This window comes from Streptopelia decaocto (genome assembly GCF_964273445.1).
Source record: "Streptopelia decaocto genome assembly, chromosome: 2".
NCBI classification, from domain to species: domain Eukaryota; kingdom Metazoa; phylum Chordata; class Aves; order Columbiformes; family Columbidae; genus Streptopelia; species Streptopelia decaocto.
Window position 1 is genome coordinate 156,344,823 of NC_138655.1, and position 26,075 is coordinate 156,370,897.

General features: G+C 46.1%; 2 protein-coding genes across 13 annotated transcripts in view; one reads left to right on the plus strand and one right to left on the minus strand.

Annotated features, from left to right (window-relative positions):
• Positions 1 to 236: 236 nt before the first annotated feature.
• Positions 237 to 13,176, minus strand: LOC309436893 (uncharacterized protein). The gene is made up of 4 exons (XM_082046511.1): positions 12,611 to 13,176; positions 12,088 to 12,253; positions 7,107 to 7,172; positions 237 to 4,241 (listed from the first exon to the last, which is right to left on the minus strand). The coding sequence occupies exons 1-4, from the start codon at positions 12,653 to 12,655 to the stop codon at positions 4,057 to 4,059; spliced, it is 462 nt and encodes a 153-aa protein (XP_081902637.1). The 5' UTR covers positions 12,656 to 13,176; the 3' UTR covers positions 237 to 4,056.
• KMT2C (lysine methyltransferase 2C) overlaps positions 11,535 to 26,075 on the plus strand; it is a 203,464-nt gene continuing 188,923 nt past the window's right edge. For 5 of the 12 annotated variants that reach the window (XM_082046503.1, XM_082046500.1, XM_082046494.1 and 2 more), the window contains exons 1-2: positions 11,538 to 12,146; positions 12,258 to 12,428. In XM_082046503.1, the coding sequence (XP_081902629.1) occupies positions 12,259 to 12,428 (170 nt within the window). In that variant the 5' untranslated portion in view covers positions 11,538 to 12,146; position 12,258. Of the gene's footprint in view, positions 12,147 to 12,257; positions 12,429 to 26,075 lie in introns of all 12 variants that reach the window. The other 7 variants (XM_082046492.1, XM_082046499.1, XM_082046504.1 and 4 more) reach the window with 2 other exon arrangements.

Below are 26,075 nucleotides of genomic sequence, written 5' to 3' on the forward strand. Positions count from 1 at the left end.
TTGCAGTACTGAAAAGCAGAATTTAGAAACCCAAATGACCTCAAGTTTGCTCTGAAGTGATACATAACCATGTGTAACTCATGAACACGACAGAATTTTACAGTTCACAGCCCGATTTTAGCAGAAAAACAATTTTTAAAGAGAATTTAATTTTAAAAATATGTTTCAGTACATTTTTGATCCACATACTGCTGCAGGAAAAGGGTTTGACCCTTTCATTCTCATGCAGGTGATTTGGCATTTGGTCTAATTTGGTAGATTCCATCTTTCTATAAAACTCAACTACAGAGGTGAAGGAAGGAAACGCGTTGTCACCTCTGCCTGCCTTCCCGGGCAGCACTGAGGGCAGCCTTCTGCATTTAAAATCTTACCACAGAGACAGAAAACAAGATTGGCGAACCACAAGGACTTGACTCAAAGAATTAGCAACACTGATACAATGTAGTCATTCCTGAAAATCTAAAGTTCTGCCTGCTTTTTTAAAAAATAAATAGCAATGCAAAAATCTAGGGCAATAAAACTCCATAGGCATCTCAGAATTTTATTTCAGCCAACATCAATCTTCCTTCTTTTCAGACAAGCTAAATTATTATGGTAAATCAGTGCTGTTAGATCAGTCAAACCAGCTGAATGCAAAAGCTGAGGGAGCAGACCAAATCCACACTGTGTATACGAATTACTGAGATAAAGGAAAACTGCTCATAAAGTTAAAACCTTAAATAAACATGAACCCTTAGTAAGACTACACAAGGAAAAGGAGAGGCTACAGTCTAAAACTTCTGAGAGGCCTCTGATGGAGCACAAGTGTGATGGGAGCGGCTGAGGGACCTGGGGGGTTCAGCTGGAGAACAGGAGCTGAGGGGAGACCTTCTGATCTCTGAACTGCCTGAAAGGAGCTTGGAGCATGGAGGGGGTTGGTCTCTTCTCCTGAGTAACGAGTGACAGGACAAGAGAAAATGACCTCAAGTTGTGCCAGGGGAGGTTCAGATTGGATTTTAGGAAAAATTTCTTCATGGAAAGGGTTGTTGAGCATTGGAACAGGCTGCCCAGGGCAGTGGTGGAGTCACCATCCCTGGAGGGGTTTAAAAGACACATAGACGAGGTTCTTAGGGACATGGTTTAGTGCCAGGTTAATGGTTGGACTCGATGATCTTGATGCTCTCTTCCCACCAAAATTATTCTATGATTCTATTACTAAATGTACAGTGAAGTAGGAAACGGGCTTGGGTTTCTCTCTACCTCAAAGGCTGCAGTTTCTGTTGCCAGAGCTTTAAAGGAGCTAAGTCAGACTTAGCAAGAGGAGAGTAACAGAGCCACGGAGTGCCAGGGCAGACACCCAGGAGCATCCCCAGTTTGATGGATTCTGTAGCCGACGCCGCTGGAAGAGGCTGTTGGATGCACATGAGCTACCTTGACCAAAGCATCTGCACAAACCAGGGCACCGCAGCACAGGCGCTCCTGGGACCTGTGCTCACCACCCTTATGGATTCATGGCAGTGGCTGAAGATGGGACATCGCTGTCTTTCCAGGGGACAACCCTTCTGCAGAGGTGCCAGATGCAAATTGTGTGCTGGTTGCTGAGTTGCTGATGCAGCTGTCAAACTTCTCTGTTAGTTTAAACTGGTTTATGTTAAAGATATCAGCCTGGGAGCTGCTGAGCTTCAGGAGCGGTATGTGTTTGCTTCTGATGATCATACTACAGTTCCAGTGAAAACTGGGACATGGCAGCTCCAGCAGCCGAAGAACTGGTACCCGTGGAAGTGTTACCCCCATTACAGGGTCCTGTATCAAACCCTGTGAGACTCTAGAGGTTTAGAGGCCAAGGAGCTCTTATCTCACATCACCCATGTCACTTCCACACAGACCCCTCCATTTCCAGTTCCCAAACCACACGGGACACGGGTTTTGAATGTTCCAATACAAGCTGCCTTGAACTCGCCACATCTGTAGGAAGAGAACGTCTCACTGCTTTGCAGGTACTCTGTAATAACCTTTAACCAAAACAAATATTAGAGAAACGATAAGCAAGCACACACATATAGACAGCACAACCCAGTCAGAAAACGATGATTTTCTCCTCCTGTGATGCAGCTCAGCTCCAGGAGGTGTGTCGCTCTTTCATCCACTGAACAAGCTGTGAACTGTTTGTGGCGAGGATCGACCAGCCCCACACCCTGATTGTGACCGAGGTTTTCTCTAGGAGCGCCCAGAGACTAAAACCTGAACTTCCCTTAATGCAGAGCTCACAGCAGATCTCGCTTTGCTCCACTCCTTTTGAGCAAGGGACATCTGAACTTGTCTGTGGAAAGCAGATGAAAAAGAAGGTAGAAAGGGGATAAGGACTCAGGATTACCCATCCTTTCACTTGGGATTTGTTTTATTTCCTTTCACAATGAAGAGGTGGAACAGGTCTATTAGATCAGTGAGTGTATCTTACTTGAAGAGCAGGATTAATATCTTCCCACAGCCATCCACAATGAAGAATGCTCCAGTTGCCAAAATAATTCTGTGCTCAATAGCGAAATCCACAGGTGGGAAGCAACTCTCGGTGAATTCTTTTAATAACTGCACATATTTCACGTCAGTACCATTCTCTCAAACAAACCAGGGCATTTTTTCTGGGGTGCCCTCCCGCCTGTTGGCCGAAGGGATCAGAATCCCGAGCTCTGTCCCCAAAGGCTGGATCCACACTACCAACTGGTGGGTTGATCCTTGCCAAGACATTTTTGGAGGAATTATAAAAATCCCTCTTAGAGAAGGGAATTATGTGTGGTACTTAAGGCAAAACAGGCATTCCATTTATAAATATAATTACTTTTGCTATTCCATCAAGAGAAAGAATTTAGTACTGAGGGATACAACAGAGAAAATTATTTCTGTGTTGACATTTACAATATAAATAGAAAACAGATCTGGCTGAAACTAAGTGGGAAATAAAAAACATGAGAAAATATGTAACCAAGATTACCAATTGGGGGATAACTGATGACCACTCTAGTGCATTCTTTCCAATTGAAGCGGAGCCCCTCGTTTTGCTTTATGTTTGGACTGTAATACTTATTTAACAATAAATGCACAAGCTTGCTTTGCATTTATGTGTAAATTACCTTCTTTTGACACAACGAATGGATGCGATATTATCACCTAAAGGATAATGTTGACCCCATCTTTTCTATTCACACATGTGCTCCTTTTACTCAGGCTGCTTGTCTGGGTATGTCCATTACTGCGCCTCTTCTGCTTTGCATTTGTGAAGACTATTTTTATCTAGCATCTTTATTCTTAATATTAATGATTTATCACATATGGTGCACTATATTTTTATAAAGCTGTAAGATACCATGGTGATTAACAGCATATGAGCACCTAAATAGAAGGGAACAGGAGAACAGAATTGTCCTCCCAGCAGATAGAGGGCTTCTGCTTGTTTTTAGGGAAAGCATCTCAGCTGCATGATCTTACTCTGTACATAAGAATTATCGAGTTCCATAACAGAAGACTGTACTGTACTTGACAATGTTGTAGAGAGAACAAGAAACTTTATGCTTAATTTCTCTCCGATGTTCAGATCAATTATATAAGGCGAGATTGATTATTCTAGCTCTTTTGATCATACAGTTTTATTACTTTAAGAAAGCAGGAGAAAAAATGTAAGAACCACAAGTATACCCTTGTGTTTAAATACGTACATATTCATCTGCCCGTATTTCTGGTAGGAAAAGATGCCAGCTCTGAATAGCCTCGCAAATTCGTCCTGTCGATATCGCAGTCCGCGCAACAAAATCTACTCACCGCCTCAATAGGGCAGTGAGAAACTAATTGTGTTTTACTCACCCATCCAAACACCGCGGAAGCCTGGAGACACTGCAAGGCTGCTTCAAAGGAAAGCGTTACCGCTGGGCCCTTCTCTCCCATCAGCTCCACTGGGCTGGGATGGCCATTCCCTGGCATTACGGGATCCAAACCCAGGATTTTTCCCAAGTGTGGCACGCCAGCAAAAAGAGGATTGTCCCCGGGCACCGGCACATACAAAGCAGCTTGGGGGCTGCTGGAAAGTCAGTGAAACCCAAAGGGGCTGAAGTTTTTGGCTTTTGCCAGGATCCCACGGGCTGTGGGGACGCCGGAGAGCTGGGGCATCCCCGGGTGCGGATGGATCCTCCATGGCCAGGGCCACCTTGGGTGCCGCGGGGCTGCAGGGAGCGCGGGGCGGCCAGCACCAGCAGCTGCACATCCATCCTCCCCTGGGCAACGCAGCAGAGGTTACATTAAAAGAAAAATGCATTAGGGAAAAGGCCGTTTCTGCCAAACTGGTCACTAGCAAAGAGAGGCAGCCAGGCCCCCAGGGATGCTCTCCTTGCCTGAGGATGAAATGGGATTACGATGGTAATGTTGGCTGCACTGTAATTAAGGTGGTGTCAGGACTTTCATTAAAAAGTGTGTTTTTATTGAGGGGCTATGGCTGGGAGAAAATTTTTGCTTTAGGCTGAAATATAACATTGTTCTCAGCCAGCAAGCACATGCACAGCCTTGATTATATATGTAATTTAGAATCTCAGTATAGCCTTGACTGTGGAGGCTCTACTATTGCTTCCATGTGGGCATGTAGCTAACTGGTTTAAAACATTAGTTATTAAAGAAGTAAAGGACTGAATTCTGGCTGAACCTTGTCTAGGTGACACGTCCCCATTAATTGTCAGCAATTAACTCCAAAAAACAAAGGCCAAATTCTTCCCTTCTTACTCAGACATGCAGTTTTATTGAAGTAAACAGCTGCAAACAGGATTGGGCTCCTGGTCCTTACCTGACTTCAACCCGAGGCACCTGCCTCTCCCACATCAAACTCCTTTAAAAGTGAGACCATCCCATCTGGGACAGAGATTATTTCCTTGTAAAACCAGCAATACATGACAAGGTTATTTCTACTAGTGGCATCTAAATTCCTATTATCGTAGCACCCGAGATCTCATAGAAGGAACCAGGACCCCTATTCACTAAGTGATGTACAAAACACAGAATAAAAACATAGCCCTACTCAAAAAAATATATGATTGAATGCACACAAATCCTTTCCCCTATTTCGTGGCCACTTCTGTTAAGCAATATGAGTGTAATGCACCACTCCTGCAAACACTGCTCAGAAATATATTTAACTTTCTCCATGATAAAGCCCTAAATTCACATCAGTCTATTGTCTTTTCCCAGAGGTGCCCACAAAGTGGCAGCTGCTGCCCTGGGTACTTGCTGCTGGCTGTGGGTTTTTTCTTGGTCCAGCATGTAGTGCTTTCAGATATTAATTTGATTCTACCTTTTTTTGGATTAAAAAAATCACGCAACTAATAACATGTCATAAAAGATTAGTTCTCCGCTACTCACTACCACATAGATGTCAAAACTAAAAGTCAGAATATTAAAGTTTATGAAATTACGGTTTCATGAAGTTGTAATCAAGACCTGAATTGCAACGAATTAGGCAAGTCACAAAGAAGGGAACTGAAGTTCATAGGTAATTTGTGGATGCTTTATGTGGCTTCACATGGACGCTAACAAAACACAACACAACACAGCACAGCTCCTTGTAAGAACAAATTACATAAATTGCAAGTTTAGGAAGAATTTAAGCATTTCTGCAAATGCTTCAACACAGAATAAACTTTGTTCAGGAGGTAGTTGTCTTCAGTGAAACTATTTGTGCACCTAGTTAATTATCTGCCTAATTTAGCATCCCCAGGATCATGGCCTTGGTATGGAAAAACATAATACATTTCAGTATAGTGCATCAGCTACCACTTTTCCAAATAACAAGATTCAAATGTAAACAAGTGATGCTCTTAGTAAGTGCAAGCATGTGCAAAATTAACATTCCTATTAGACAAAGCTTCTCCACATAGGAAGGTATTATTAATAATACTACCAGAGTCAGGCAAGTGTAATTGCTCACGTGGACTAACTCACTCTGATACGTGTACTAGTTTTTATTTCATTTAAATGAAATAAAGAAGTTAATCTGAAAAAAAATAAGTCAGAAGATGCCAGAATGAATGAGTCTACAGCAGGGCTCTACTATAACCACCAGTTTTAAATTCACACTTTGGCGTGCACAAAAAGAACATTTTCTTATGAAGATAAAAGCCTCCACGTGTAATAACTCGATATATAGACAAGCCCTAGGGGCTTGCATCTTGAGCACTTAACATTTTTTGGCCCCGTCTTAATGGATAAAAAAGGTGTGTTTCTCAGTCACATTAACCCAGCCAAAGTAGCTTAATACGATGAAAAGGCCTCAGGCTTTGGCGAGGCGAAGGTGTAAAGGTGTGAGGTTAGCACAGAGATCACGGCGTGGGCAAGGCTGCCTTTAACACGTACTAAACTAATCCAGTTAAAGCAGGCAGGGGCTGGGGAGCCTTAGACTGTATTAGCCCATGTTCATATAAATGCTTTGTGTGGGGAGCAGCTATTGTGGAATATAAATCGGGATATTTCAGGGTGGGGAGCAGGTGAGAAAACAAGAATTAAATGTTTTTCCTCATGGACTGTGAACTGTACTCCCTCCAAAAAGGGCAGTGAAAAGGAATTTGGGGCAGCTGGACCTCTACACCGTCTGCCCATTGCTCCGGAGCACCTGATAACTGGAATTCTCCAGCTGTCTGGGAATGGTGCTCAGAAGTGATGCTCCTGCACACCACCTGCGGCAGAAGGATCTCACCAAACTGCTGGGAAAGCCACCGTGGCTCTAGGGTGTTGTACCCACTGCCCGGGCTGTGCTCTCACCTCAAGTAAGTCAGATCTACAAGATGACAAGTAAGCAAAACTGATGAAAAGACAAAACAAACATTTCAAGTTTAAAACTACACTTCTATGACACATTCATTAGCATATGACAATTAACATATGCTAACGTATTTTTTTAGTCCAGTCAAGTTTAGTACAAATAAACGAGGAGTCACATATTTGTATGATGTAATCCTGATTTTGCCACTTGATTTAGGCTTTGTCTGGACCTCTCCTAAATTATTATTTTTTCCCTCTAAATATACTGGAAAAAAAAAAAGTTATTCAGCTATTTCTGAACTGCTTGAGTGAATATGAATGCAGGTATAAAAACCTACCACAGGTAGCTGATGTATCACTATCCTCAAGCTCCCCCTGCACCTTTTTCCTGCAGGTCGCTGCTCCTGCGCAAGGACAGACAAACGGGATGAGCATCGGCCCCAGCACCTCCCCGGTTTGCAGAGGAGCATATTGAAGTAAGCAGATGCTCACTACAGTCTATTATAAACTCAGCATGGGTTAAAGGCAAAGTGGTTCAATATACTGAAAATTAAAACTGTTAGCATGTTGCTGACATATCTAAATCAAGCCTTTGTGACAACTGTGTCCTGGGCTGCAACACAAGGAGCGTGGGCAGCAGGTCAAGGTGATTCTGCTCTGGTGAGCCCCCCCTGCAGTGCTGGTCCAGCTCTGGTTCCTCAGCACAGGACACACATGGACCTGCTGGAGAGGGGCCAGAGGAGCCACAGGAATGATCCGAGGCTGGAACAGCTCTGCTGGGAGGACAGGCTGAGAGAGCTGGGGTGTTCAGCTGGAGAAGAGAAGCTCTGGGGAGACCTTATTGTGGCCTTTCAGTGTTTAAAAAGGGCTGATAAGAAAGATGAGGGCAGACTTTTCAGCAGGGCCTGTTGTGACAGGACAAGAGGCGATGGTTTAAACTAAAGGAGGAGAGATTCAGGTTGGACATGAGGAAGAAATTTTTGACACTGAGGGTGGTGAAACCCTGTCCCAGGTTCCCAGAGAGGTGATGGATGAACCATCCCTGGAGACATCCCAGGCCAGGCTGGACGGGGCTCTGAGCAACCTGAGCTGGTGAAGATGTCCCTGCTCATGGCAGGGGTGGCACTGGGTGAGCTTTGGAGGTCCCTTCCAACCCAAACTGTTGTGTGTTTCTATGAAGCTGGAGGTCTGATCTTCAACTGAAACACGTGTGAAGAGAACAAACACTGAAGTTTTTGGTTTATATTTGGTTTATATAGAATAGTGAATCATTAAACTGGCAGAGTTCTGAACTGACATCATAGAAGACAAAGTATCTGAATCCCTTTCTCGATAGAATCTGGAATACTTTTCTCATTATTTCTGTTACATACACTGCTTTAGTTGTGTAATAATACAATGGTATTTATATACCAGTTGTCACTTTCTTTTAATTATTTCTATAATAGGATCATTTAAGACAGTGTCCCATCTTCAACTTGGTCTATTATTGTGCATGAAGATATCGCTCTTTGTCTTTAAGCACACTGAGACAACTTAAGACATTCTGAAGTGAAAACTGTTACTATGGCTTGTTTAATCAGTACTGCAAGGGTCTGACTTACATTTCAGCAACAGCTCCAGAAACACTGAAATATTTATTTTAAAGAGGGCTAGAATCTAAAATTCTAGTTGAAAGTTTCAAAGCTGCCTCCCCTTGAAAGTTAAAAAAAGCAGCTCACCTGAGTTAATTTACAATGAACCGGAGTTCAGTAAGGCAGAGGGCCTGTTCATTTAATATTATATCTTTGCTATAAAAAGTGTGTATTCCAAACAGAGATAATTTATAATAGGTGGCTATGTTGGCCAGGTATAAATGTAAAAACGTTCCTGACAGAGCTGTTCAAATATCCTGAATCAACAAAGCGCTCCCACCCTGGATTTATGTTTGGTGGCACAATATCTCCTGGCTTGTCCCTCTGCCTCCACTGAGGGATAAATAACACTAGCAAATACTGTTTCCTACAATTCCATCTCCGCTTTGGGTTCCTGCTCACAAGTTTCATTCAGCTCTTCACACCTTTGATTGCCCCAGCAGTGGCTGCAGCAGTTCCCAGCACGGACCTGCCTGGCTTTGTTTGGACACGTAACGAGATAAGGCACAAGACTATCATTAATAGGCAGAAGTCCCTTAATGTGCTCTTGTCCTAGACCATGCTACGCCAGAGGTAACTTCGTCCTGTCTCCATTCAGATAGCTACATATAGTTAATATATGAAAAAAGAGTGGAGAAAAAAGTTAAAAACACACATCTGCTTTCGCATAAAAGACAAAGCCCAAAAGCTCAACCACTTCCAGGTGATCTAAAGGTATTGAACGACATTTACCTGCGAGGACCATGAACCAGGCGTGGACAAGTGACCCTGGCGATCCTGCCGAGCCTATTTCTGCGGCGGGATGTGACAGTCACTCCCCACGCTCCCGGCAGCCGATCTGAGCCACCGCCAGCTCCCGTGGCTCGGCTCCCATCGATCGGCACCCGCACGGCAGCTCTGACACATGCAGGGCTCGCCCCGGCCGTGGCGCATGTGCGGCACATCCGTACACGCACGCTCCGTGTTTCGCGACATGGCCATTTTTTTTAGCGGACCAGATGGCAACCTGGCAACTCCAGCAAATGCCACACCAGCCATCCCGCTGTGCAGAGCCTGTGGCCTTTTACTTCCCTCTCCCTCCCGTTTTTTTTTCTCTCTACTCCACCCAAGTCTGGGCCTGTATAGCATTTAATATTTTCAGTTAAATTATGCCAACTTGCCCGAGTTAGAATTCAAAGGCACTTTCTTCTGTGTTAGACAAGATGTAAACAGATTAAGTTCCCATATCTGAAGTCATATGAGCAGCATACCTACGTTGTCATTTGCAGACTTTGTAATACAGACATTTAGCCCAGGACATATATTTTAATTTGGCAGCAATTAGTACATTTTTCAAGGGCCAAGAAAGTCACGCCAACAATCCAGCTGTTGTCCTTGCATGGCTGGAAAGGGATGGCTTTATATAATTGTATGCATTTATATGTATATGTCTATAGATGGGGGTAAATGTATTACCTCTGCCTCCACATATAGATATGAAAATGTCACAAAGGTCTAATTTAATTACTCACAAACCTTGGAAATGAACTGACAAAGGTTCTTTTGTTATGAAACGGTTTCCAGGACACAGGCCAGCGGAAGTCACATTTACCACAGCATGCCACCTTAATTTAGTATTTCTGAAGCTGACAAGTGAAAAATTTGGGAAGGAAGAACAATGTCAAGGTCTGGATTGCTCCGCGTTTATGTCAAAAAAATAATGACTAACATTAGCTCCTCCTTCCCTCCCTTCCTTATTGTACCTGTGTGCTACCCTGGGCCACTTTATCAACTGGGATTCACAGAAACATGAATGACAAGGGATCAACACTCAGTGCACGGCTCTCAGGATGTATCTGCGCGCATTTGGCATCTCGGCGGTATCGCTCCCCACGGTTTCTCCAAGTCCGGCAAAGTTCTCAAACACACCCGCCCCAACCGTGAGTCACCTACGCGCGGCGGCAGGGCAGGCGGGTTCATTTCTTTCCTGTCCACACGACCCATTTCATGATTAAGCATCTCTGCACCCAGTTATTCCCTCCGCACCCGCCGCTCCAGCTCCGGGCAGCGGGCGGGGGGACGCCCGGGCCAGGGCCGAGGGAACGGGAGGGCTGGGGGGCAGGAGCCGCCCCAGGGGCTGCCCCGGGGCGCGGCCCCTCGGCTGGGCGGCCTGTCCCGCAGCGGCGGGGCCGCTCCGCCCCGGGGCAGGGCCCAGGAGGAAAGTCCGGGGGCGCGGCCCGTTTCCTCGCCCCGTGGCCGGACTTTTCTCTGGCTGCGACACCGTAGCGCTCCCCCCCGCCCCCCTCGGAGCCGGAGTCCCTCCTGCCCTCCGGGACACGTTAAATCCAGTGTAATGAGGCTTAACCCCGCCCCGAGCCGCGGCGCAGCCGGGCGGGCAGGCAGCCAGCAAGGCCCCTGCCCGAGGGAGCCCCCCCCTCACCCGCCGCCCCGAGCGGCCGCAGCTGTTCCAGCCGGAGCTGCTGGAAGGCGGCCACGCTCCCCAGACTTTGTCTCCGTCGCACACAGCGCAGAACTCCGCTCCCTCCCTCCCTCCCTCCCGTCCCCCGGGGCGGCCGCGGCTCCCCGCCGCTCGCTGCTTTCCGCACGGCGGGAGGAACGGGGGGCTCCCCGGGAGGAGCGAGCGCCGCCCGGCCGGGCACCATGCGCTGCCCCCGCAGCCGCCGTCCCGGGGAGCTGAGCCGGGGTGCGGCGACGGCGCGGGGCCGCCCTGCTGCGGAGCACCCACTTTGATCCGGATGGGACTTTTTGCTGTTTTTTTTTTTAATCCCTCCCATGAGGCCACGGGGAAAATAAATAAAAAACAAAGGCGGGAGAGGGTGGGGGAGCGAGCGCGCTGCCGCGGGCCGCGGTGCGGGGAGGGTGCCCGGAGCGCCCCGTGGCGCCCCCGTCCCGTCCGCGCTCCGCGGCTCCGCGCTTTCCCCGCAGCCCGGCGCGGCAGCCAGCCCGTGAGGTCAGCGTGGCGGCGGATGGGTGTCTGCGCCGGGGGACGGGCGGGGGGCGGGCGGGGCAGGCGCAGTGTGGGGCCGCGGCGGGGGAGGAGGGCGGCGGGCGGGCTCTGTGTCTATGTGTCGCACTGGCGGGGGGAGGAAGGGAGGGGGGGTTTACACACCAGGGCAGCGCCGGGATCCCTTCTCCACCCCGCGGGGAGGGGGCAGGGAGCCGCCTCCTCCTCCCCCTTCCTCCTCCCCCTTTTTCACCCTTCCTCCTCCTTCTTTCCCCAAAGTTAAACTTCCTGCTCCCGGCCCGGCTGGGAAGGGGACGCGGAGCCCGGCCGGACTCAGCCTTCGACACACACAACAGCTGGAGCTGTCAAAACTTCCTCCGCTCGGCCTCGGCCCCTGCCGCCTCCGCCACCGCCGCCGCCGCCTGCTCCTCCTCCGCCCCCGGGGGCTCTGCGCGGGGGGAGGGCGCAGGGCCAGTGTACAATGAAGCGGCGGCCGCCGCAGCCGGGCAGCGCAGGAGCCGGAGCCGCCGCCAGCTCCCGGGGCCTCTGAGAAGGGGGGCAGCCCAGCGGCGGGATCAGCCGCCTCTCGCTCGCTCTCTTCACCTCCCCCAGCCCCGACAGACCCCGCCGAGCCGGGGAGGGGGTGTTATTGTGTGTGAGACCCTTCCTTCCTCTGCGCTCTTTCTCTTCGCGGCCCCCCCCACCCCCTCCCCGCTCTCCCCATGCTGCTCCCCCTGCTACCTGTGCTGGTCGGCGGCGGCTGAGGCCAGCAATGCGAGGCGGAGGTGGAGGAGGCGGAGGTGAGGAGGAGAGGAGCCGCGGGAGCAGGAGGAGCATCGGGATCCCCATCACCATCCTCATCTTCATCCTCATCATCATCATCCATGTGTCTCTCTCGTCCTGCTGACTAGGATGTCAACGGAGGACAAGAGTCTGGTGGTGGCGGTGGTGGAGCCGCCTCAGCAGCAGCAGCAGCCCCCCGAGCCTGGAGCTCCCCCCCCAGCAGCAGCAGCCACAGACAAAAGACCTAGGGGCCGGCCTCGCAAAGATGGCGCTTCCCCTTTCCAGAGAGCCAGAAAGAAGTAAGTTCAGCGTTTGTGTGTGCGAGGCAGAGAGGGGCCGGCGGCCGGGCGCGGGCTGAGCTGTCAGCGGAGACTCGCTGCTCGTCCCCCCTCCCTCCTGCCTAATGCCATTTTGAGAAGGGCCCTTCTTTCTTCTCCTCCTCTCCCCTTTGCACTTTCCCCTCCTCCTCCTCCTTTTTCACCTTTGTCTTCCTCCGCCTGCTCTCCCTTTTCCACTCTTCTTTCATCGCCCCTATTCCTTTCTTCTCCTCCTTCTTCGGAGTTTCTCTTTAGCTCTTCCCCCTTCACCCTCTTCCTCCTTTTTTTTTCTTTGCCTTTGCACCTTCCCCCTTCTCCTTTTTGGGTCTCTTCTCCTCCAGGACGCTCGTTTGCCTTCAGCGTCGCCTGGTTACTACTCCCTGTGCTTGACGGTAGTTCCTCGTCTCCTTCCCTTTTCATCCCCCCCTCCTCTTTTTTTTTTGGGGAAAAAAAAAAAAGACGCTTCTCGGCGGGTGGCGAGAAGAAACACCCCCTCCCCCCCCCCCCCGTCTCCCAGCGCAGGCGGGTGCGGACGCGCACACGCAAAGTTGAGGCAGGAGTTTCTCCGCCGGCGGCCCCGGCTGAGGGGAGCGGCTGGGGGAGCTGTCAGGCGGGAGCCTCTCGGAGGGACGCGCCGGCGGGACAGCGCCGAAGCACAACAAACACAAGCGGGGGGAGCAGCGGGGAGAGGCGGGGGGGGGGGGGGTGCCTCTTCCTCGGCTTTGGCAGGTTTCCCTTCACCGCGGCCTCTCCCCGCCGGGGGCGCGGGCGTTCGTTCGCCCCGGCGGCCGCGCCGCTGCCCGCCCTGAGGGGCCGCTCCTCAGGTTCCGCCCCTCTCCCCTCAGCTCACAAGTTCCCGCAGCGCGGGTGCGGGAGCCCGCGGAGGGAAGCGGGCGGAGCGGCGGTGGTGGCCGCGGAGAGGCGGGAGGTGCCGGGGCCTGGTGGCCGTGGAAGCGGCGCTGGCTGCGCTCCCCGCGGGTTATTTTTGAGCATTGTAGATCATGCCATGACATACCTGATGGCAGCGGTAATAGGGCAAAGCCGGGCGAGCGCGTTTTGAGGCGAAACGTCGCGGTTGCGGGGGGCTGCTGGAGCCCCGGGGGTGGCAGGGTTTTGTTTCCCTTTGTTTTGTGGGAGCGCTCGCAGTTTGACACCCAGTGAGTGTGTTTGACCAGGTGGTGCTTCCCTGACCTCGCTGTCACTTTCCCAGTGTCACAGTGCGAGGGATTCTGCTGGGCTGGATGCACCTAAATGCACGCAAAGTCTTTGCTTTCCCTCTATTATAATCTGGTTTTACAACTATAAACATCCCAGGACAGAACTATCTTTAGTTTGGGATGTATGGGTTTTTTTTGTTGTTGATGATGAAAGTTTCCCTTCCAAGATTTTAATGTTTCTCCCCTGGTTTTGATGGAGATGCGTTGTTTGCAGCTCCCTCTTTTAATTAACGTATTCACTTGGTACGAATTTTCATATAGCGATAGTTGAAAGTACTTGGCAAACATATACAGGCAGTAAAGTCCTTCGGTTTATCTCCTTTAGTTTTACATACTTTGTTTTTATTTCTACATATAGAATCCAAACCTTACCTAGGAGACCTTTGAACATCTTAAAACAAGTTTTAGGAAGAAAAATGCAAATACAACTGAAATTTACCGGTCCGCACGGAAAGCAAAGCAGTGTTGTTTGTGAAAATTGACATGTCTTGGAGGCCGGTTTGAGGTTGTGTACACGCTCTTGATGAAAAGTGGGTGTTAAAGAGGCAATTCCGTGTTCTCAGTTAGGTTTTTGGTGTCACGGGAATATTTTCTGCTAGTTTTAGGAGGAAATTAAATAGGTACTTATGCTGACATGACTGTAAGCGTTTGTGTAAGAACCAGAATTGAAATTAACAGAGATAAAAACTAAAATTAATCAATATTCTTCACATTATGGTTGTTCCTGTCTGGTGTGGTGTTAGGCTTGGCTGGTGTCCTTCTGGTGTGCTTTGTGGAAAACCTGTGATGTTGGTAAAAAGGTGATGGTATAAGTCATAAATTATTTCAAAACTTAGGTTTCATTAAAAAACTAGTGATTTTTTTCTAACTTTCACAGAGTAGATATAGACTAGTCTTTCTCAATTGTATCCATTTTGGGGAGAAAATGGTTTTATTTCATCAGTTTTGCTATTTACAAAGTACCGATCACAATTAGCTAAGCAAATGCAGAAATAAGTAAACATTTATATATTTATTTTTCATATGACTACTTGGTCCTGTCTTCCTTTTCACTTCTGTGCTTTCCAGTTGGATTAATGTGCCTCATGTAAACCAGATAAAAGAGCATATGTCAGACCATTTTCTGTACTGTAATCACATGTCTCAATCACTATTAGCCAGTCAAATTGTTCAACGCTTTATCCCATTATAGGAAATGTTCCACTGGATGTTCAGTCTAAGTGCAGCCTAAGTAATGATAAAACGAAGAGCCCTGCATTAAACCAGCAAAGCCAAAATAGAATAATCCCTGAGCTATGGATGCTTCCATTAAAGAACAAAACCATATTGGAGAATGCTGTAGGTTGTTTTTTTTACCTTCTCGAAGGCCATGTTTTTAAGCAAATTTGATGAGTTTAAGCAGACAGATGGAAAACTGCCTTGGATCTGCTGCTGTGAGGTGCCAAAGATTCTCAGAGAGAGGCTTTTGGGAAGGGAGCGCAGGGTTCTTCAGCAGGACAGATCTGCTCGTTCTCTGTCGTCCTGCGTGTCACCTGGTTATCAGCACAAATTCCAGTGGTGCTGTGGGCACAGGTATGTACAGGGAACGGCTGAGGCTTCCTATAAGTGATGAACCTATAGCTTCATCAGTGGCGTCAGGACCTAGAGAGTTACCGATAGTAGAGCGTGACACTGGGATAGCTATTTGTCACTGTTTGAACGATACAGCTTCATGAAGAGCATTGTCAGGAGACTCAATCTTAGGTGAACGGTTGATTTTTTATTATTGATGTCGTAATTGTGCCTAGAGGCCGGAGCACTGCTATACTACACACAGTACAGATGCATAAGCAAAGATTGCTTCTGCACAAACAATTTCTTAATTTAAATGTGAAGATAAGACAGCATCTACATGGAAGAAATGTGTTGGGAAAGCACAGGGGAGCTGTGAGAATGCTGTGAGCAAAAGAACATGCAGAAGTTCAAGTACCCGGGCTATCTCCGCATCGGTGAATGATTCATAGGCATCAGACTTGGAGGCTACATTTAAAGGAGGGCAGCACTGTCGCCCTGAGGATCTTCACAGATAGTTTGTTTCCTGCCTAAAGTGCTGGGCAGACACTTGTATTTTCTCCCTTACGTTTTGACAACTGGGTATTTCTGTAGAGCTGTGGTTCAGATTTAAGAGGCAGAGCTTGGAACAGGCCACGCAGAGCCTTGAAATGGAGAGCAAGCAAGTTGTTTGTGATACAGTTCATCAGGAAGAACACACAGGACTATAATCAAAGCAATGAATGAAGAAAATATTTTGGTAGTATCAGCTATCAAATGTATTTAAAAGGTGGAGAGATGGCACTTAGGAAAGGCAAAAAAGGTGAATGAAGTTGCATTACTGAAGATACAATGTGATGCGAGAGAAACTTTCAGGTGCATGGTTAGAAAAGAAGTCTTGCTGGTATTATTGTATAGGAAAAATGGAAATAATTAGGGGCTATCTCATCCTGTCGCCTCAACTCTTGGAAACTTAACTCCTGCACTTGACTTTTACCTCAGCTTCCAGGCTGTGGACCTGAAGGACAGGGATGTGATCAAAAAGAAGTTGCAGGGGAAGAGTATTGGTTCTGTTTTAAATATATCGTCATTGTATGAACAGCTGGTTACTCATGAAAATGTATCAGAATATATCGTACAGGTGCAGTAAACATTTTTGAAATCCATTTTAAGTACTAGAGCTTTCTTAATCTGTGCAGGTTATAAACACAAACAGATGTAGCGGCTTAGCAGAAATTCAGTAGCAGAAGTCTCATTGATTGTGATCATGATAACAGTTACTTTGTAAGTCAGTATCTAAGCTCATTTTAAATTTTATTTTCAGCATCCAGCAGGCTTTGATGTATGTTTTAAATTATTTTTTTTTTCAAATGTGTGGTTTAAAACAGCGTAGGATAATAACTTCAAAAAGCAAGAAATTTGTGGAAAACTTTGTGTGTTTAATTACCTAAGTTTTAATTTTTGGCCTAGTTTTTCATTAGTTTGGCCAATGTACGCTGCCGTAGGTTTTCAAATTTCACACATGCAGATGGTTTTGAGGACGTGTAAGCATAGCATCTTTGCCAGGAAATGATTATTTAAGAATTTTTATTAATACTTTAGCCGCACTTGCATTAGACCAAGTCACTATTTAAAGCTACCTGCACTCATTTCAAAAGAACCTTAATGTGTTGGATGGATTCTCTATAGCTCAGCTATGTCTCTTTAGTTTGTCACACACCTCCTGTGTGATATTTGTATCTTTACTTGCCTGCCCTTTTCTCACTTCAAAATTAAACGTTGGCAAATGTAAAATTAATATCGTGTTATACAATAGAAGTCTTCTGAAATATGTGTTCACACTTAAGGAAAGTCATTTTTACCTGGCAAGACTGAAGGATTTTGACTGATGGGCTTTGTACAAGTGTTGCAAGGAGAAGGGTTAAGGTGTTAAAGCGGAGCGGCCAAGGCTGCTGCTTGGACAAACCACGTGTCAAAATGCTTGGCCAAAGGCCAGAAGGGACAGACTGGATGACACAGCGCGAAGGGATGAGGCGCTGGAGTTGGCTCCGTGGTCAGGACACGGCGGCGGCTCTTTGGAGGCCGTCCCGGTCCCCTGTAGAACAGGACCCGATGTGCGGCGGGTCCGTGGGAGCTCGGTGCCGTTCCCTCGGGTAGCCCACGCTGCTCGGGTTCCTCCATCACCTCCGTGTTATTCCCCAACGCTCTTCTGCAGTTCTCACGTAGTGACCCGGCTTGAACTGCTGACAAGACTGTTCTGCTCGGGGGGTAAATGATCTCTGGCAAACGATCTCTGTATTAATATTCTGAGTTTTATTTCTTGATAGGACTTATGAGACGGGTGACCGTGGAAGTTGTTACGCATAGTGAGTTTTATAAAATTGTTTTGCCATGTTATCAAAGTTGTTGAAGCGCTGATTAACATGAAGTGGTGTCTTCACTTGTATCTTAAGGGTGAGTGAGATTAGGCTTAACGTTGGGAATAAATATCTTTCTATAACCTTGGCTAACAGTTTTCCCAGTGTGAAACTGATTGCACTTGCAAATGAAGAATTCTTTGAGGGTTTTTTTTTTTTTACCTGTGAGTTTTTAATTCGTTAAGGTTTGTATTTGATGGTCCATTGAACTTCTGCAGCACTTGTCATGAGAGGACCTCCAAGAGCTATTGGACAGTTTGATGACAGACCACGTGAAGTGACAGTGTGTGACATCTCAGCAAATGAGGTGTACTGGTTATAAGGCATGTCTTTGCACAAGTACGAATAAGAACCCAGTGTCTTGGTTTCCACTCTTTGAGCCATCTACACACCAGACATCTTTTCATTCTGTATTCAGTGATACAGGAGGCTTTTCCCAGCTTAAAACAATAAAACACTTCAATTTTCTTGGCTTTGCTTGTGGATATTTTTTTTCTTTCTCGTTAGCATGTTCAACTCTTACTTCTTGTCATTGTTCTTTCAGAAGATAAGTAATTGGAAATGGACATTTCTATTCTTTATCGTAATTTGAGTTGAGAGATGGTTTTCCAAAGCTGTTGGCTTGTTGAGAATAGGTGAACTCTTTGTTTCTCAGGCTGGAGTTGTGTTTTATCTCTTTCCTCCTCGGCTCAGCAGTCCCACAGCAGTGTTGGAGAACACCAGGGTCAGGTATAACTAGGGAAAACAGAATGTCCTTATCCACCACTAATCATCGCTCCCTTATTATACACTGATGCTATAGATTTAGCTTTGTCATAGATGCGCTAAAATGTCATGAAATAGCAAACAATTAAGCGACTAACAGTTTCAAAAAACATTGAAGGCTTTTCGCCTCTCTATGTTGAATCTATTTTATTATCAATTCATGCAATCTGCATGATTCACATAGTTTGGATAAATGCAGTTAAGCAAGATTTTACTGTAGCAAAACACTGCTAGTAACTTGTATTGAATTCTGCATTTTGTTTTAATTTTGTTTTTACTAGAACGATGGCACCGAACATTCCCATTCATGCCATTCCTGAACTGATAGATGGGTTGGTTAGTCAAAGTAAGTTTGGGCACTTGCTTCAAGAACTCCATTAAGTAAGTTCTAGTGGCGAAGCGCCCCCCCTCCCCTCCAGCTGTTTGTTCTCTGCCCTGTGCTGACCCAGGCGTTGGAAGCTGAGCTGGGTTAAAACTGACCTGGCAGAGAAACGTGTTTGTGACAGCGCGAGGGAGGAGACGCAGCTCCGGCTTTTGCAAAGCTCCAGCCTTGGCTGCCTGAGATTTGAGGGTGTTTGGGCGTTTTTTGCTGTATCTATTGAAGGAGTTGCTACAGGAGGTTGTCAGAGGTTTTTACATTCTATAGTCATGTTATATATGCTGGTTGGTTTGTGTGTTTTTTGTTTTTAAATGCTGTACTTCACAGCATATAGACAGGTGAGTTGTTCCCATCAAACTGATTCTTGCCCCAAACATTGGCATTGATTAAATAAGGAACATCGGCTCTCACTTTGATCCTCAGAATCGTTCTTGAATTGAATATTCAAAGTACCCTCAAATAACAGCATAAGTGTTTTATGTTAACAGTAGTTTCTGGTGTTCTGAAAGCTCCTCCCTACATCAATATACAGGCATTACAATAACATGGCGTTATAATAAAATAACGCTAGATCTTGTTTCTTTCAGAATATTCTTACTTTCACAGTTTTGGAAGTATTTTTATTAAATCACACATGCACCCATGCCAGCCATTGCAATATAAATACATAATTACTAATTTTCAAAGCTGTATTTTTCGATGTTCTAATTGCTTTTCTTGAAGAAACTGCTGGAAACCCTATTGAACTAGGATGTTTCCTTCCAGACTTTCGGCTTTGGGCAGGGGGAGGATAAAAAAAAGAGGCCTTCTTTTCTCTTCTGCTGCATCATTACCAACAATAAATTATTGCCAAAAAAATCATTGCCTTAGCTAATCCAGAATGACTTCTGGAACACCCCGGGGCTGCTGGAACCAGCGCTGTTCCTATACTGGTGTGTACCCTCCTGTCTTTGGCAGTGAAGACTGTCTGCAGCGTTCTTAGTTAAATTGTTCTCAACAAAACATGATAGGATGGCTCCATATTGTTATTAATAAAGGGACAGCTATGTCGTATTAAAATTTGGGAACCTTTTGTTTTCGAAAGCCATTTCTTGACTATAGAATATGATTTTTTTTTTTCCTGAAGTGCAGAATTGATAAGCACGATGAAATTCTTTTGAATAAAACGACTATTTAGTTTTGTAATATCACCACAGATGAATGGGACTGTATGGCCAAAAAAGACTTCAGGGGGATCTCGCTCGTCCTTCTGTGTTGTGTATCTGTACCATTTCTGACAAATGTTTCTCCAACTTGTTTTTAAAGTATTTGGTGAATGCAATTCCACTGCTTCTCTAGGCAATTGGTTTCAGTAACTAATTTTTTAAGTCATAAAATAAATATTCTGATTAAACCAGTTTTGTCTTGTACTACTTACAGTTAAGGCTTTTCACAGTTGATATGGAGAACAATTTTTTTATAATACATTGGTATTTATTAGGAGATTGTCTCCCTTGTTCTGCACTGAACAAGCTTAACCTCTATAGCATCATAATGTTGACTTCCCTGATACATCTTTCAAAGATTTTATAGTCTTTATCAAGTTTCACTTCGTTGATATGGACCATTTTACAATTGATCACAATGCTTTTTATTAAGATCTTGTCCTCTAAAATGTTTGGAACCCCAGCCGTGTGCTGTATGCAACTCTTCTATGTGTATGAATTGCCTTATGCAGGTCCTGGTGCAAGGAGCTTCCTTGTCATATTATCCTACCTCAACTGAGAATAATTTGTGAATAAATACCCTTTGAGTGCTCTAGTTTGTTGTTGCTGACCTATCTTAAGTTCACCAGGACTATACTATGGAAGACGATCACTCCTAGGTTAGCAATTACTTTTGCTTTTTTAGGGCAACGAAGATGATGGAGTGGAGCATCTCCCTTATGAGGAAAGGCTGAGGGAGCTGGGGCTCTTTAGCTTGGAGGAGATTGAGGGGTGACCTCATTAATGTTTACAGATATATAAAGGGTGAGTGTCAGGAGGATGGAGCCAGGCTCTTCTCGGTGACAACCAGTGATAGGACAAGGGGTAATGGGTACAAACTGGAACACAGGAGGTTCCACTTAAATATGAGAAGAAACTTCTTCTCAGTGAGGGTGGCAGAGCCTGGCCCAGGCTGCCCAGGGAGGTTGTGGAGTCTCCTTCTCTGCAGACATTCCAACCCGCCTGGACACCTTCCTGTGTAACCTCATCTGGGTGTTCCTGCTCCATGGGGGGATTGCACTGGCTGAGCTTTCGAGGTCCCTTCCAACCGCTGACATTCTGTGATTCTGTGAATTATAGTGTGAATTTCTTCCTGTCTTGCTGACTTGACTTGCCCTGATTATTTAGCCTAATAACAGAATCAGTTTTTAGAATTGGCTGCAATAAATCTGTTTTATGAAGGCTGAAATACAGAGAATAGTGTTTGATTCTGTTTTGTTATCCGTTTGTTCTTCTCTAACATCGCTATGTACCGGTTTTTCTGTTTTTGCTCTTGCTTCTTAAATATTCCTGAAACTTTGTTTGCCTTTTATATTGCACAGTGGTAATAATGCATGCTGTGCTTTTATCTGCTCTGATTTTTATCCCTTCCTTTATATTCATTAAAATGCCCTTGTTTCCATTCCTAATACGATTCTTTCTAGTTTCAGACCGTTATTACTGGCTGCTTTTGATGCAGCCTGTATTGTTCATCCCTCATCTCCTATCTTTCCCCTGCACTGGGATACTTTGTGCGTATTCCAGTGCAATAACTGCCAGTCCTCCTTTAAGTCACATTCTCAAGAGATTTGAGCAACAAGTTCAAAGAGTTGGTTGAAATTTCCTGTTCTTTTTTCCCTTAATCGAAGATAAAAAATTGTCCTTCTCCTCCTGCTCTCGTTTCTTCCCTTTCCTTGGCACAGCAAGCGCTTCTCGTCACCATTTCCAGCCAAATCGCTGCACACGTTGCGCCGTTCAGAACGCAGCTCTGCCCTAATAGCGCCAAGTGTGAAGTAACTGCTCTTCTGGCGTCCCCATCTTGGTGAAAACAGTTGTCCCCGACGTTTTCACAGGCGCGTTGGGCTGTTGGTTCTGTTGTTTTGCTTTTCCATTAGGCGTCTGGGTGGTGAAGGACTCTTACCCTCGAGATACGTGCTCTGAAAGCTTCTGGGAGTTGCTTCCAAAGACTCATCATCTTCCTCTGATTTCATCTTCTCTCCTGGCCTTTCAGTTTCCCAGTCCATAGTACCTGTTCTCTGTTACGTTTTTGTTTCTGCTCCTACTTTTTTCTTTATCCTCTCCCTTTTTTTCCCCCCCCTTCTCATAATAAAAGCAAGAGAGTGTAGTGTTTTTTTTTCATACCGTGGCCCACTGAACTGCATGAGGCTAGAACTACACTTAAAAATGGGCCAGATGCTTTTCATTGTGAAGAAAGGCTTGGAAAAGAGAATTTTGAAATTAAATTCAAAACAAGGAAGAAAGAACTGTTCATTTCAATTACCTTAAATGTCACCATTTATAAATTGGGCTAATTCTTGCTTGTGCTTGCGTTAGTGGCCTGGCTGTAGCAGCAATAGCGTTCTGGCACCTGGAGCACTCGGCCTCTTCAGTGTCTGTGCTCGTAACAAACAAAAACCCAACAGGGGATGTTTGGAGTCCCTGGACACCATCCCCCTGCTGTCCCATCACCGCAGCGCTTGCTTGTACAGGTTCAACCCTCCCTTCCAAATGGTTCTCAGCGCCATTCCCAACGTAGTTTATGTGTCGTGCTTCATTTGGGAGGTTGAGAATTTGATAGCGTGGATGTGGGCTGATCTGCGCTGGTCAGTCTCAAGGCCAACATCACTATGTTTAATTTACTAGCATAACTATAACCTTTTTTTTTAAGGAGGCATTCAATGAAACTGTTAGAATTCTCATCAGTTTTACTTTCAGCCTCCTGGGCAAACGCTGTGCCACAGTTAATGTTCTCTAAGCCGTAGGGACGCGGGTCTAGGAAGAGCAGCTCGCAGCAGGATTGCTCTAGAGGGAGCAGAGGAGGTGGGATGTACGAGCCGGCGGGCTCTGGGAAACACTGGTTTTCGGTGCTCTCCGCTCTTCTGACACACAATTTTTCCTCGTTCATGTTTTGCGCAATTAACCTTGCATCAGGCGTCCTGCTAGAGATTTATACAAAGGAGAGTGCAAAACACATTCAGCGGGAATTCTAATTTATTTTTCTGCCTGTGTCTTCCAGAAACCCTTTAGCAGAGAATGGGGCCCAGAAATGGGGAGAGTAACTCAGGAAATAAATGATCTGTAAGTGAGATTATTTAAAGAAATTATTTCCCTAAGGTCTCTCATGTAGCAGTCAGGGTTGGCTCGTAGCTGGTTATTCTGTCGCTTCTTTTTGTAACGGAATGGGAGGGTATTCTTTGTCCTGTCCTGTGCTCTGTACAGCTTGGACATACAATAATTTCTGGTTTGGATGTGTTTGTTGGTAAAGAATAAGCACAAAAGCTTGGTAAACTGACTCCTGTATTTTGGTGTGCTCTACGTGTGGTCTTTCAGATAAGGACACACAGGTAGAATAGAACAGGGAAGGTTCACTGTGTGTATTGGATATACCTGCTTCATGGACAAGCAGAAAATCTTCATCTTAAGGCTTGTTAAGCAGAGACTGTCAATAAGGATTTCAAATAACTGATAACTTACTGTAAAGAAACACTGTCCTAAGAATATTTTCAGTTTACTTTTTTCAATTATTGTGTCTTTTTGAATTTTAATTGCTTTAGACTGTCTTGATAGGTGAAAAGAACCTGTTTTTAACTTGTTAGCTTGACCGTGTTATTTTAAAAGCCTTTTTAGACCAATGAGAGTTTCTTGTCTATACTTCATTAATGTGCTCACACTTCAAAAAAGTGAAGTCATGAGTGTCTCGGACATGTACAAACTTGTTGAGCTGGAGCTGGGGCTCTCAGCTCTCCTGGATCTCCTAAGGTGCATCGCTCTCCTTGTTTCACTCGGCTTTGGGAAGGTGTTGTGATAGACGTGTGTTAGCTGTCTAAAGACTGTAAGCGTTGTTAGATCAAGTTGTGGAGGTGTGCGTTTGATTATTTTTTTTTTCTTTATTATTTTTATGCCTTTTCCCTTTCTCCCCTTCCTTCCTTTCTCCCCTTCCTTCCTTTCTCCCCTTCCTTCCTTTCTCCCCTTCCTTCCTTTCTCCCCTTCCTTCCTTTCTCCCCTTCCTTCCTTTCTCCCCTTCCTTCCTTTCTCCCCTTCCTTCCTTTCTCCCCTTCCTTCCTTTCTCCCCTTCCTTCCTTTCTCCCCTTCCTTCCTTTCTCCCCTTCCTTCCTTTCTCCCCTTCCTTCCTTTCTCCCCTTCCTTCCTTTCTCCCCTTCCTTCCTTTCTCCCCTTCCTTCCTTTCTCCCCTTCCTTCCTTTCTCCCCTTCCTTCCTTTCTCCCCTTCCTTCCTTTCTCCCCTTCCTTCCTTTCTCCCCTTCCTTCCTTTCTCCCCTTCCTTCCTTTCTCCCCTTCCTTCCTTTCTCCCCTTCCTTCCTTTCTCCCCTTCCTTCCTTTCTCCCCTTCCTTCCTTTCTCCCCTTCCTTCCTTTCTCCCCTTCCTTCCTTTCTCCCCTTCCTTCCTTTCTCCCCTTCCTTCCTTTCTCCCCTTCCTTCCTTTCTCCCCTTCCTTCCTTTCTCCCCTTCCTTCCTTTCTCCCCTTCCTTCCTTTCTCCCCTTCCTTCCTTTCTCCCCTTCCTTCCTTTCTCCCCTTCCTTCCTTTCTCCCCTTCCTTCCTTTCTCCCCTTCCTTCCTTTCTCCCCTTCCTTCCTTTCTCCCCTTCCTTCCTTTCTCCCCTTCCTTCCTTTCTCCCCTTCCTTCCTTTCTCCCCTTCCTTCCTTTCTCCCCTTCCTTCCTTTCTCCCCTTCCTTCCTTTCTCCCCTTCCTTCCTTTCTCCCCTTCCTTCCTTTCTCCCCTTCCTTCCTTTCTCCCCTTCCTTCCTTTCTCCCCTTCCTTCCTTTCTCCCCTTCCTTCCTTTCTCCCCTTCCTTCCTTTCTCCCCTTCCTTCCTTTCTCCCCTTCCTTCCTTTCTCCCCTTCCTTCCTTTCTCCCCTTCCTTCCTTTCTCCCCTTCCTTCCTTTCTCCCCTTCCTTCCTTTCTCCCCTTCCTTCCTTTCTCCCCTTCCTTCCTTTCTCCCCTTCCTTCCTTTCTCCCCTTCCTTCCTTTCTCCCCTTCCTTCCTTTCTCCCCTTCCTTCCTTTCTCCCCTTCCTTTTCTGTTTGTCCCCCAATATGTAGCCCAAGCTGAACCTGGGGAACATGCAGCTGCCTGGAAGGGACCACGTCACATGGCGTGGGAGCATATTCCATAACCGCAATTAGTAATGGGCCTTGGGGACAGGGCAGAGGCCGAATTCTGGCTCCCCTCATCATGCCACCTCGGTTTCTTTTTCAGCGGTATTGAGATGGTTTTTCGCTGAATTGTTTTCTTTCAAAGCTTTAAAAGACTAATGATATTTATTTTACTACTCTAAAGGAGCTTACTAATGAATAGGAGGGCGCACACTCATATTCTGCTGGACTCTTTGTGCTTAGTCAGAAGAGAGAACCGGGTGCTGCTGAAACAGAATTCAGAAGGACCAAGCTCTGAGCAGGGAGTTCTTAGAGCCACCTCGTAGGAAATACGAAATGAAGGGCTTTAGGTGTGATTTAGGCCATCTAAATATCACCTTTATGCCCCGATCTCTGTTTGTACTTGGTTTGTTTCAGGCTATACGTTATTTCAAATAGGGTCCCACCATCACTTTTCAGCGCCGTGTATAATTACACAGCTACGTAAACAACAAATGGAACTTCAGAAATATTTGCAGACCGTGTGTGGAATTGCCTGTGTGTGACCTGCTTTGGGCAGCAGGCTGGCCAGCTCACCTCCCAGGCCTTTTGGTTGTGTTAGGAGGTATTTTCCCGTATATTTCTTAAAAGAAAATAGTTCACTAAATCCGTTTGATAGTCTGTGTTCCTTATTCCCTCCGTCACCTGATACTTGCTTTATCTATTAAATCTACGTGATTCTACATTTACTAAATAACTTCTCCTTCTTTACTATGGTGTCACCTGGCATTCCAATTCTTTAAGGGTATTTTTTAAAGTTTATCTGGTAGAAAACGGTAGGGCTGTTTTGATTACTTTAAAGAAAACATGTCAGAATTTCTGGTCTCATTGGATTTCCATCGCACACTGTTGAAAACAGTTTGGTCCTGCCTGCGTTAGCGGCTGACAGCGCGTGTCATTAGCAATGAGTCATTTGCTGCTGGCCCAGGAGGATTTAGGTATTGCCTGTTT

Bases quoted from the DNA above. Each gene is read 5' to 3' on its own strand.
- LOC309436893 (XM_082046511.1), bottom strand. From the start codon at position 12,655: ATGAAAGAAGAGTGGAAAAGGGAGAGCAGGCGGAGGAAGACAAAG. The intron at 7,173-12,087 runs GTAGCAGGGGGA...GTCCTTGCGCAG, and splicing joins GCCGCCGCCGACCAGCACAG to GAGCAGCGACCTGCAGGAAA. The intron at 4,242-7,106 runs GTAGGTTTTTAT...TGCGTTGCCCAG, and splicing joins TGATACATCAGCTACCTGTG to GGGAGGATGGATGTGCAGCT.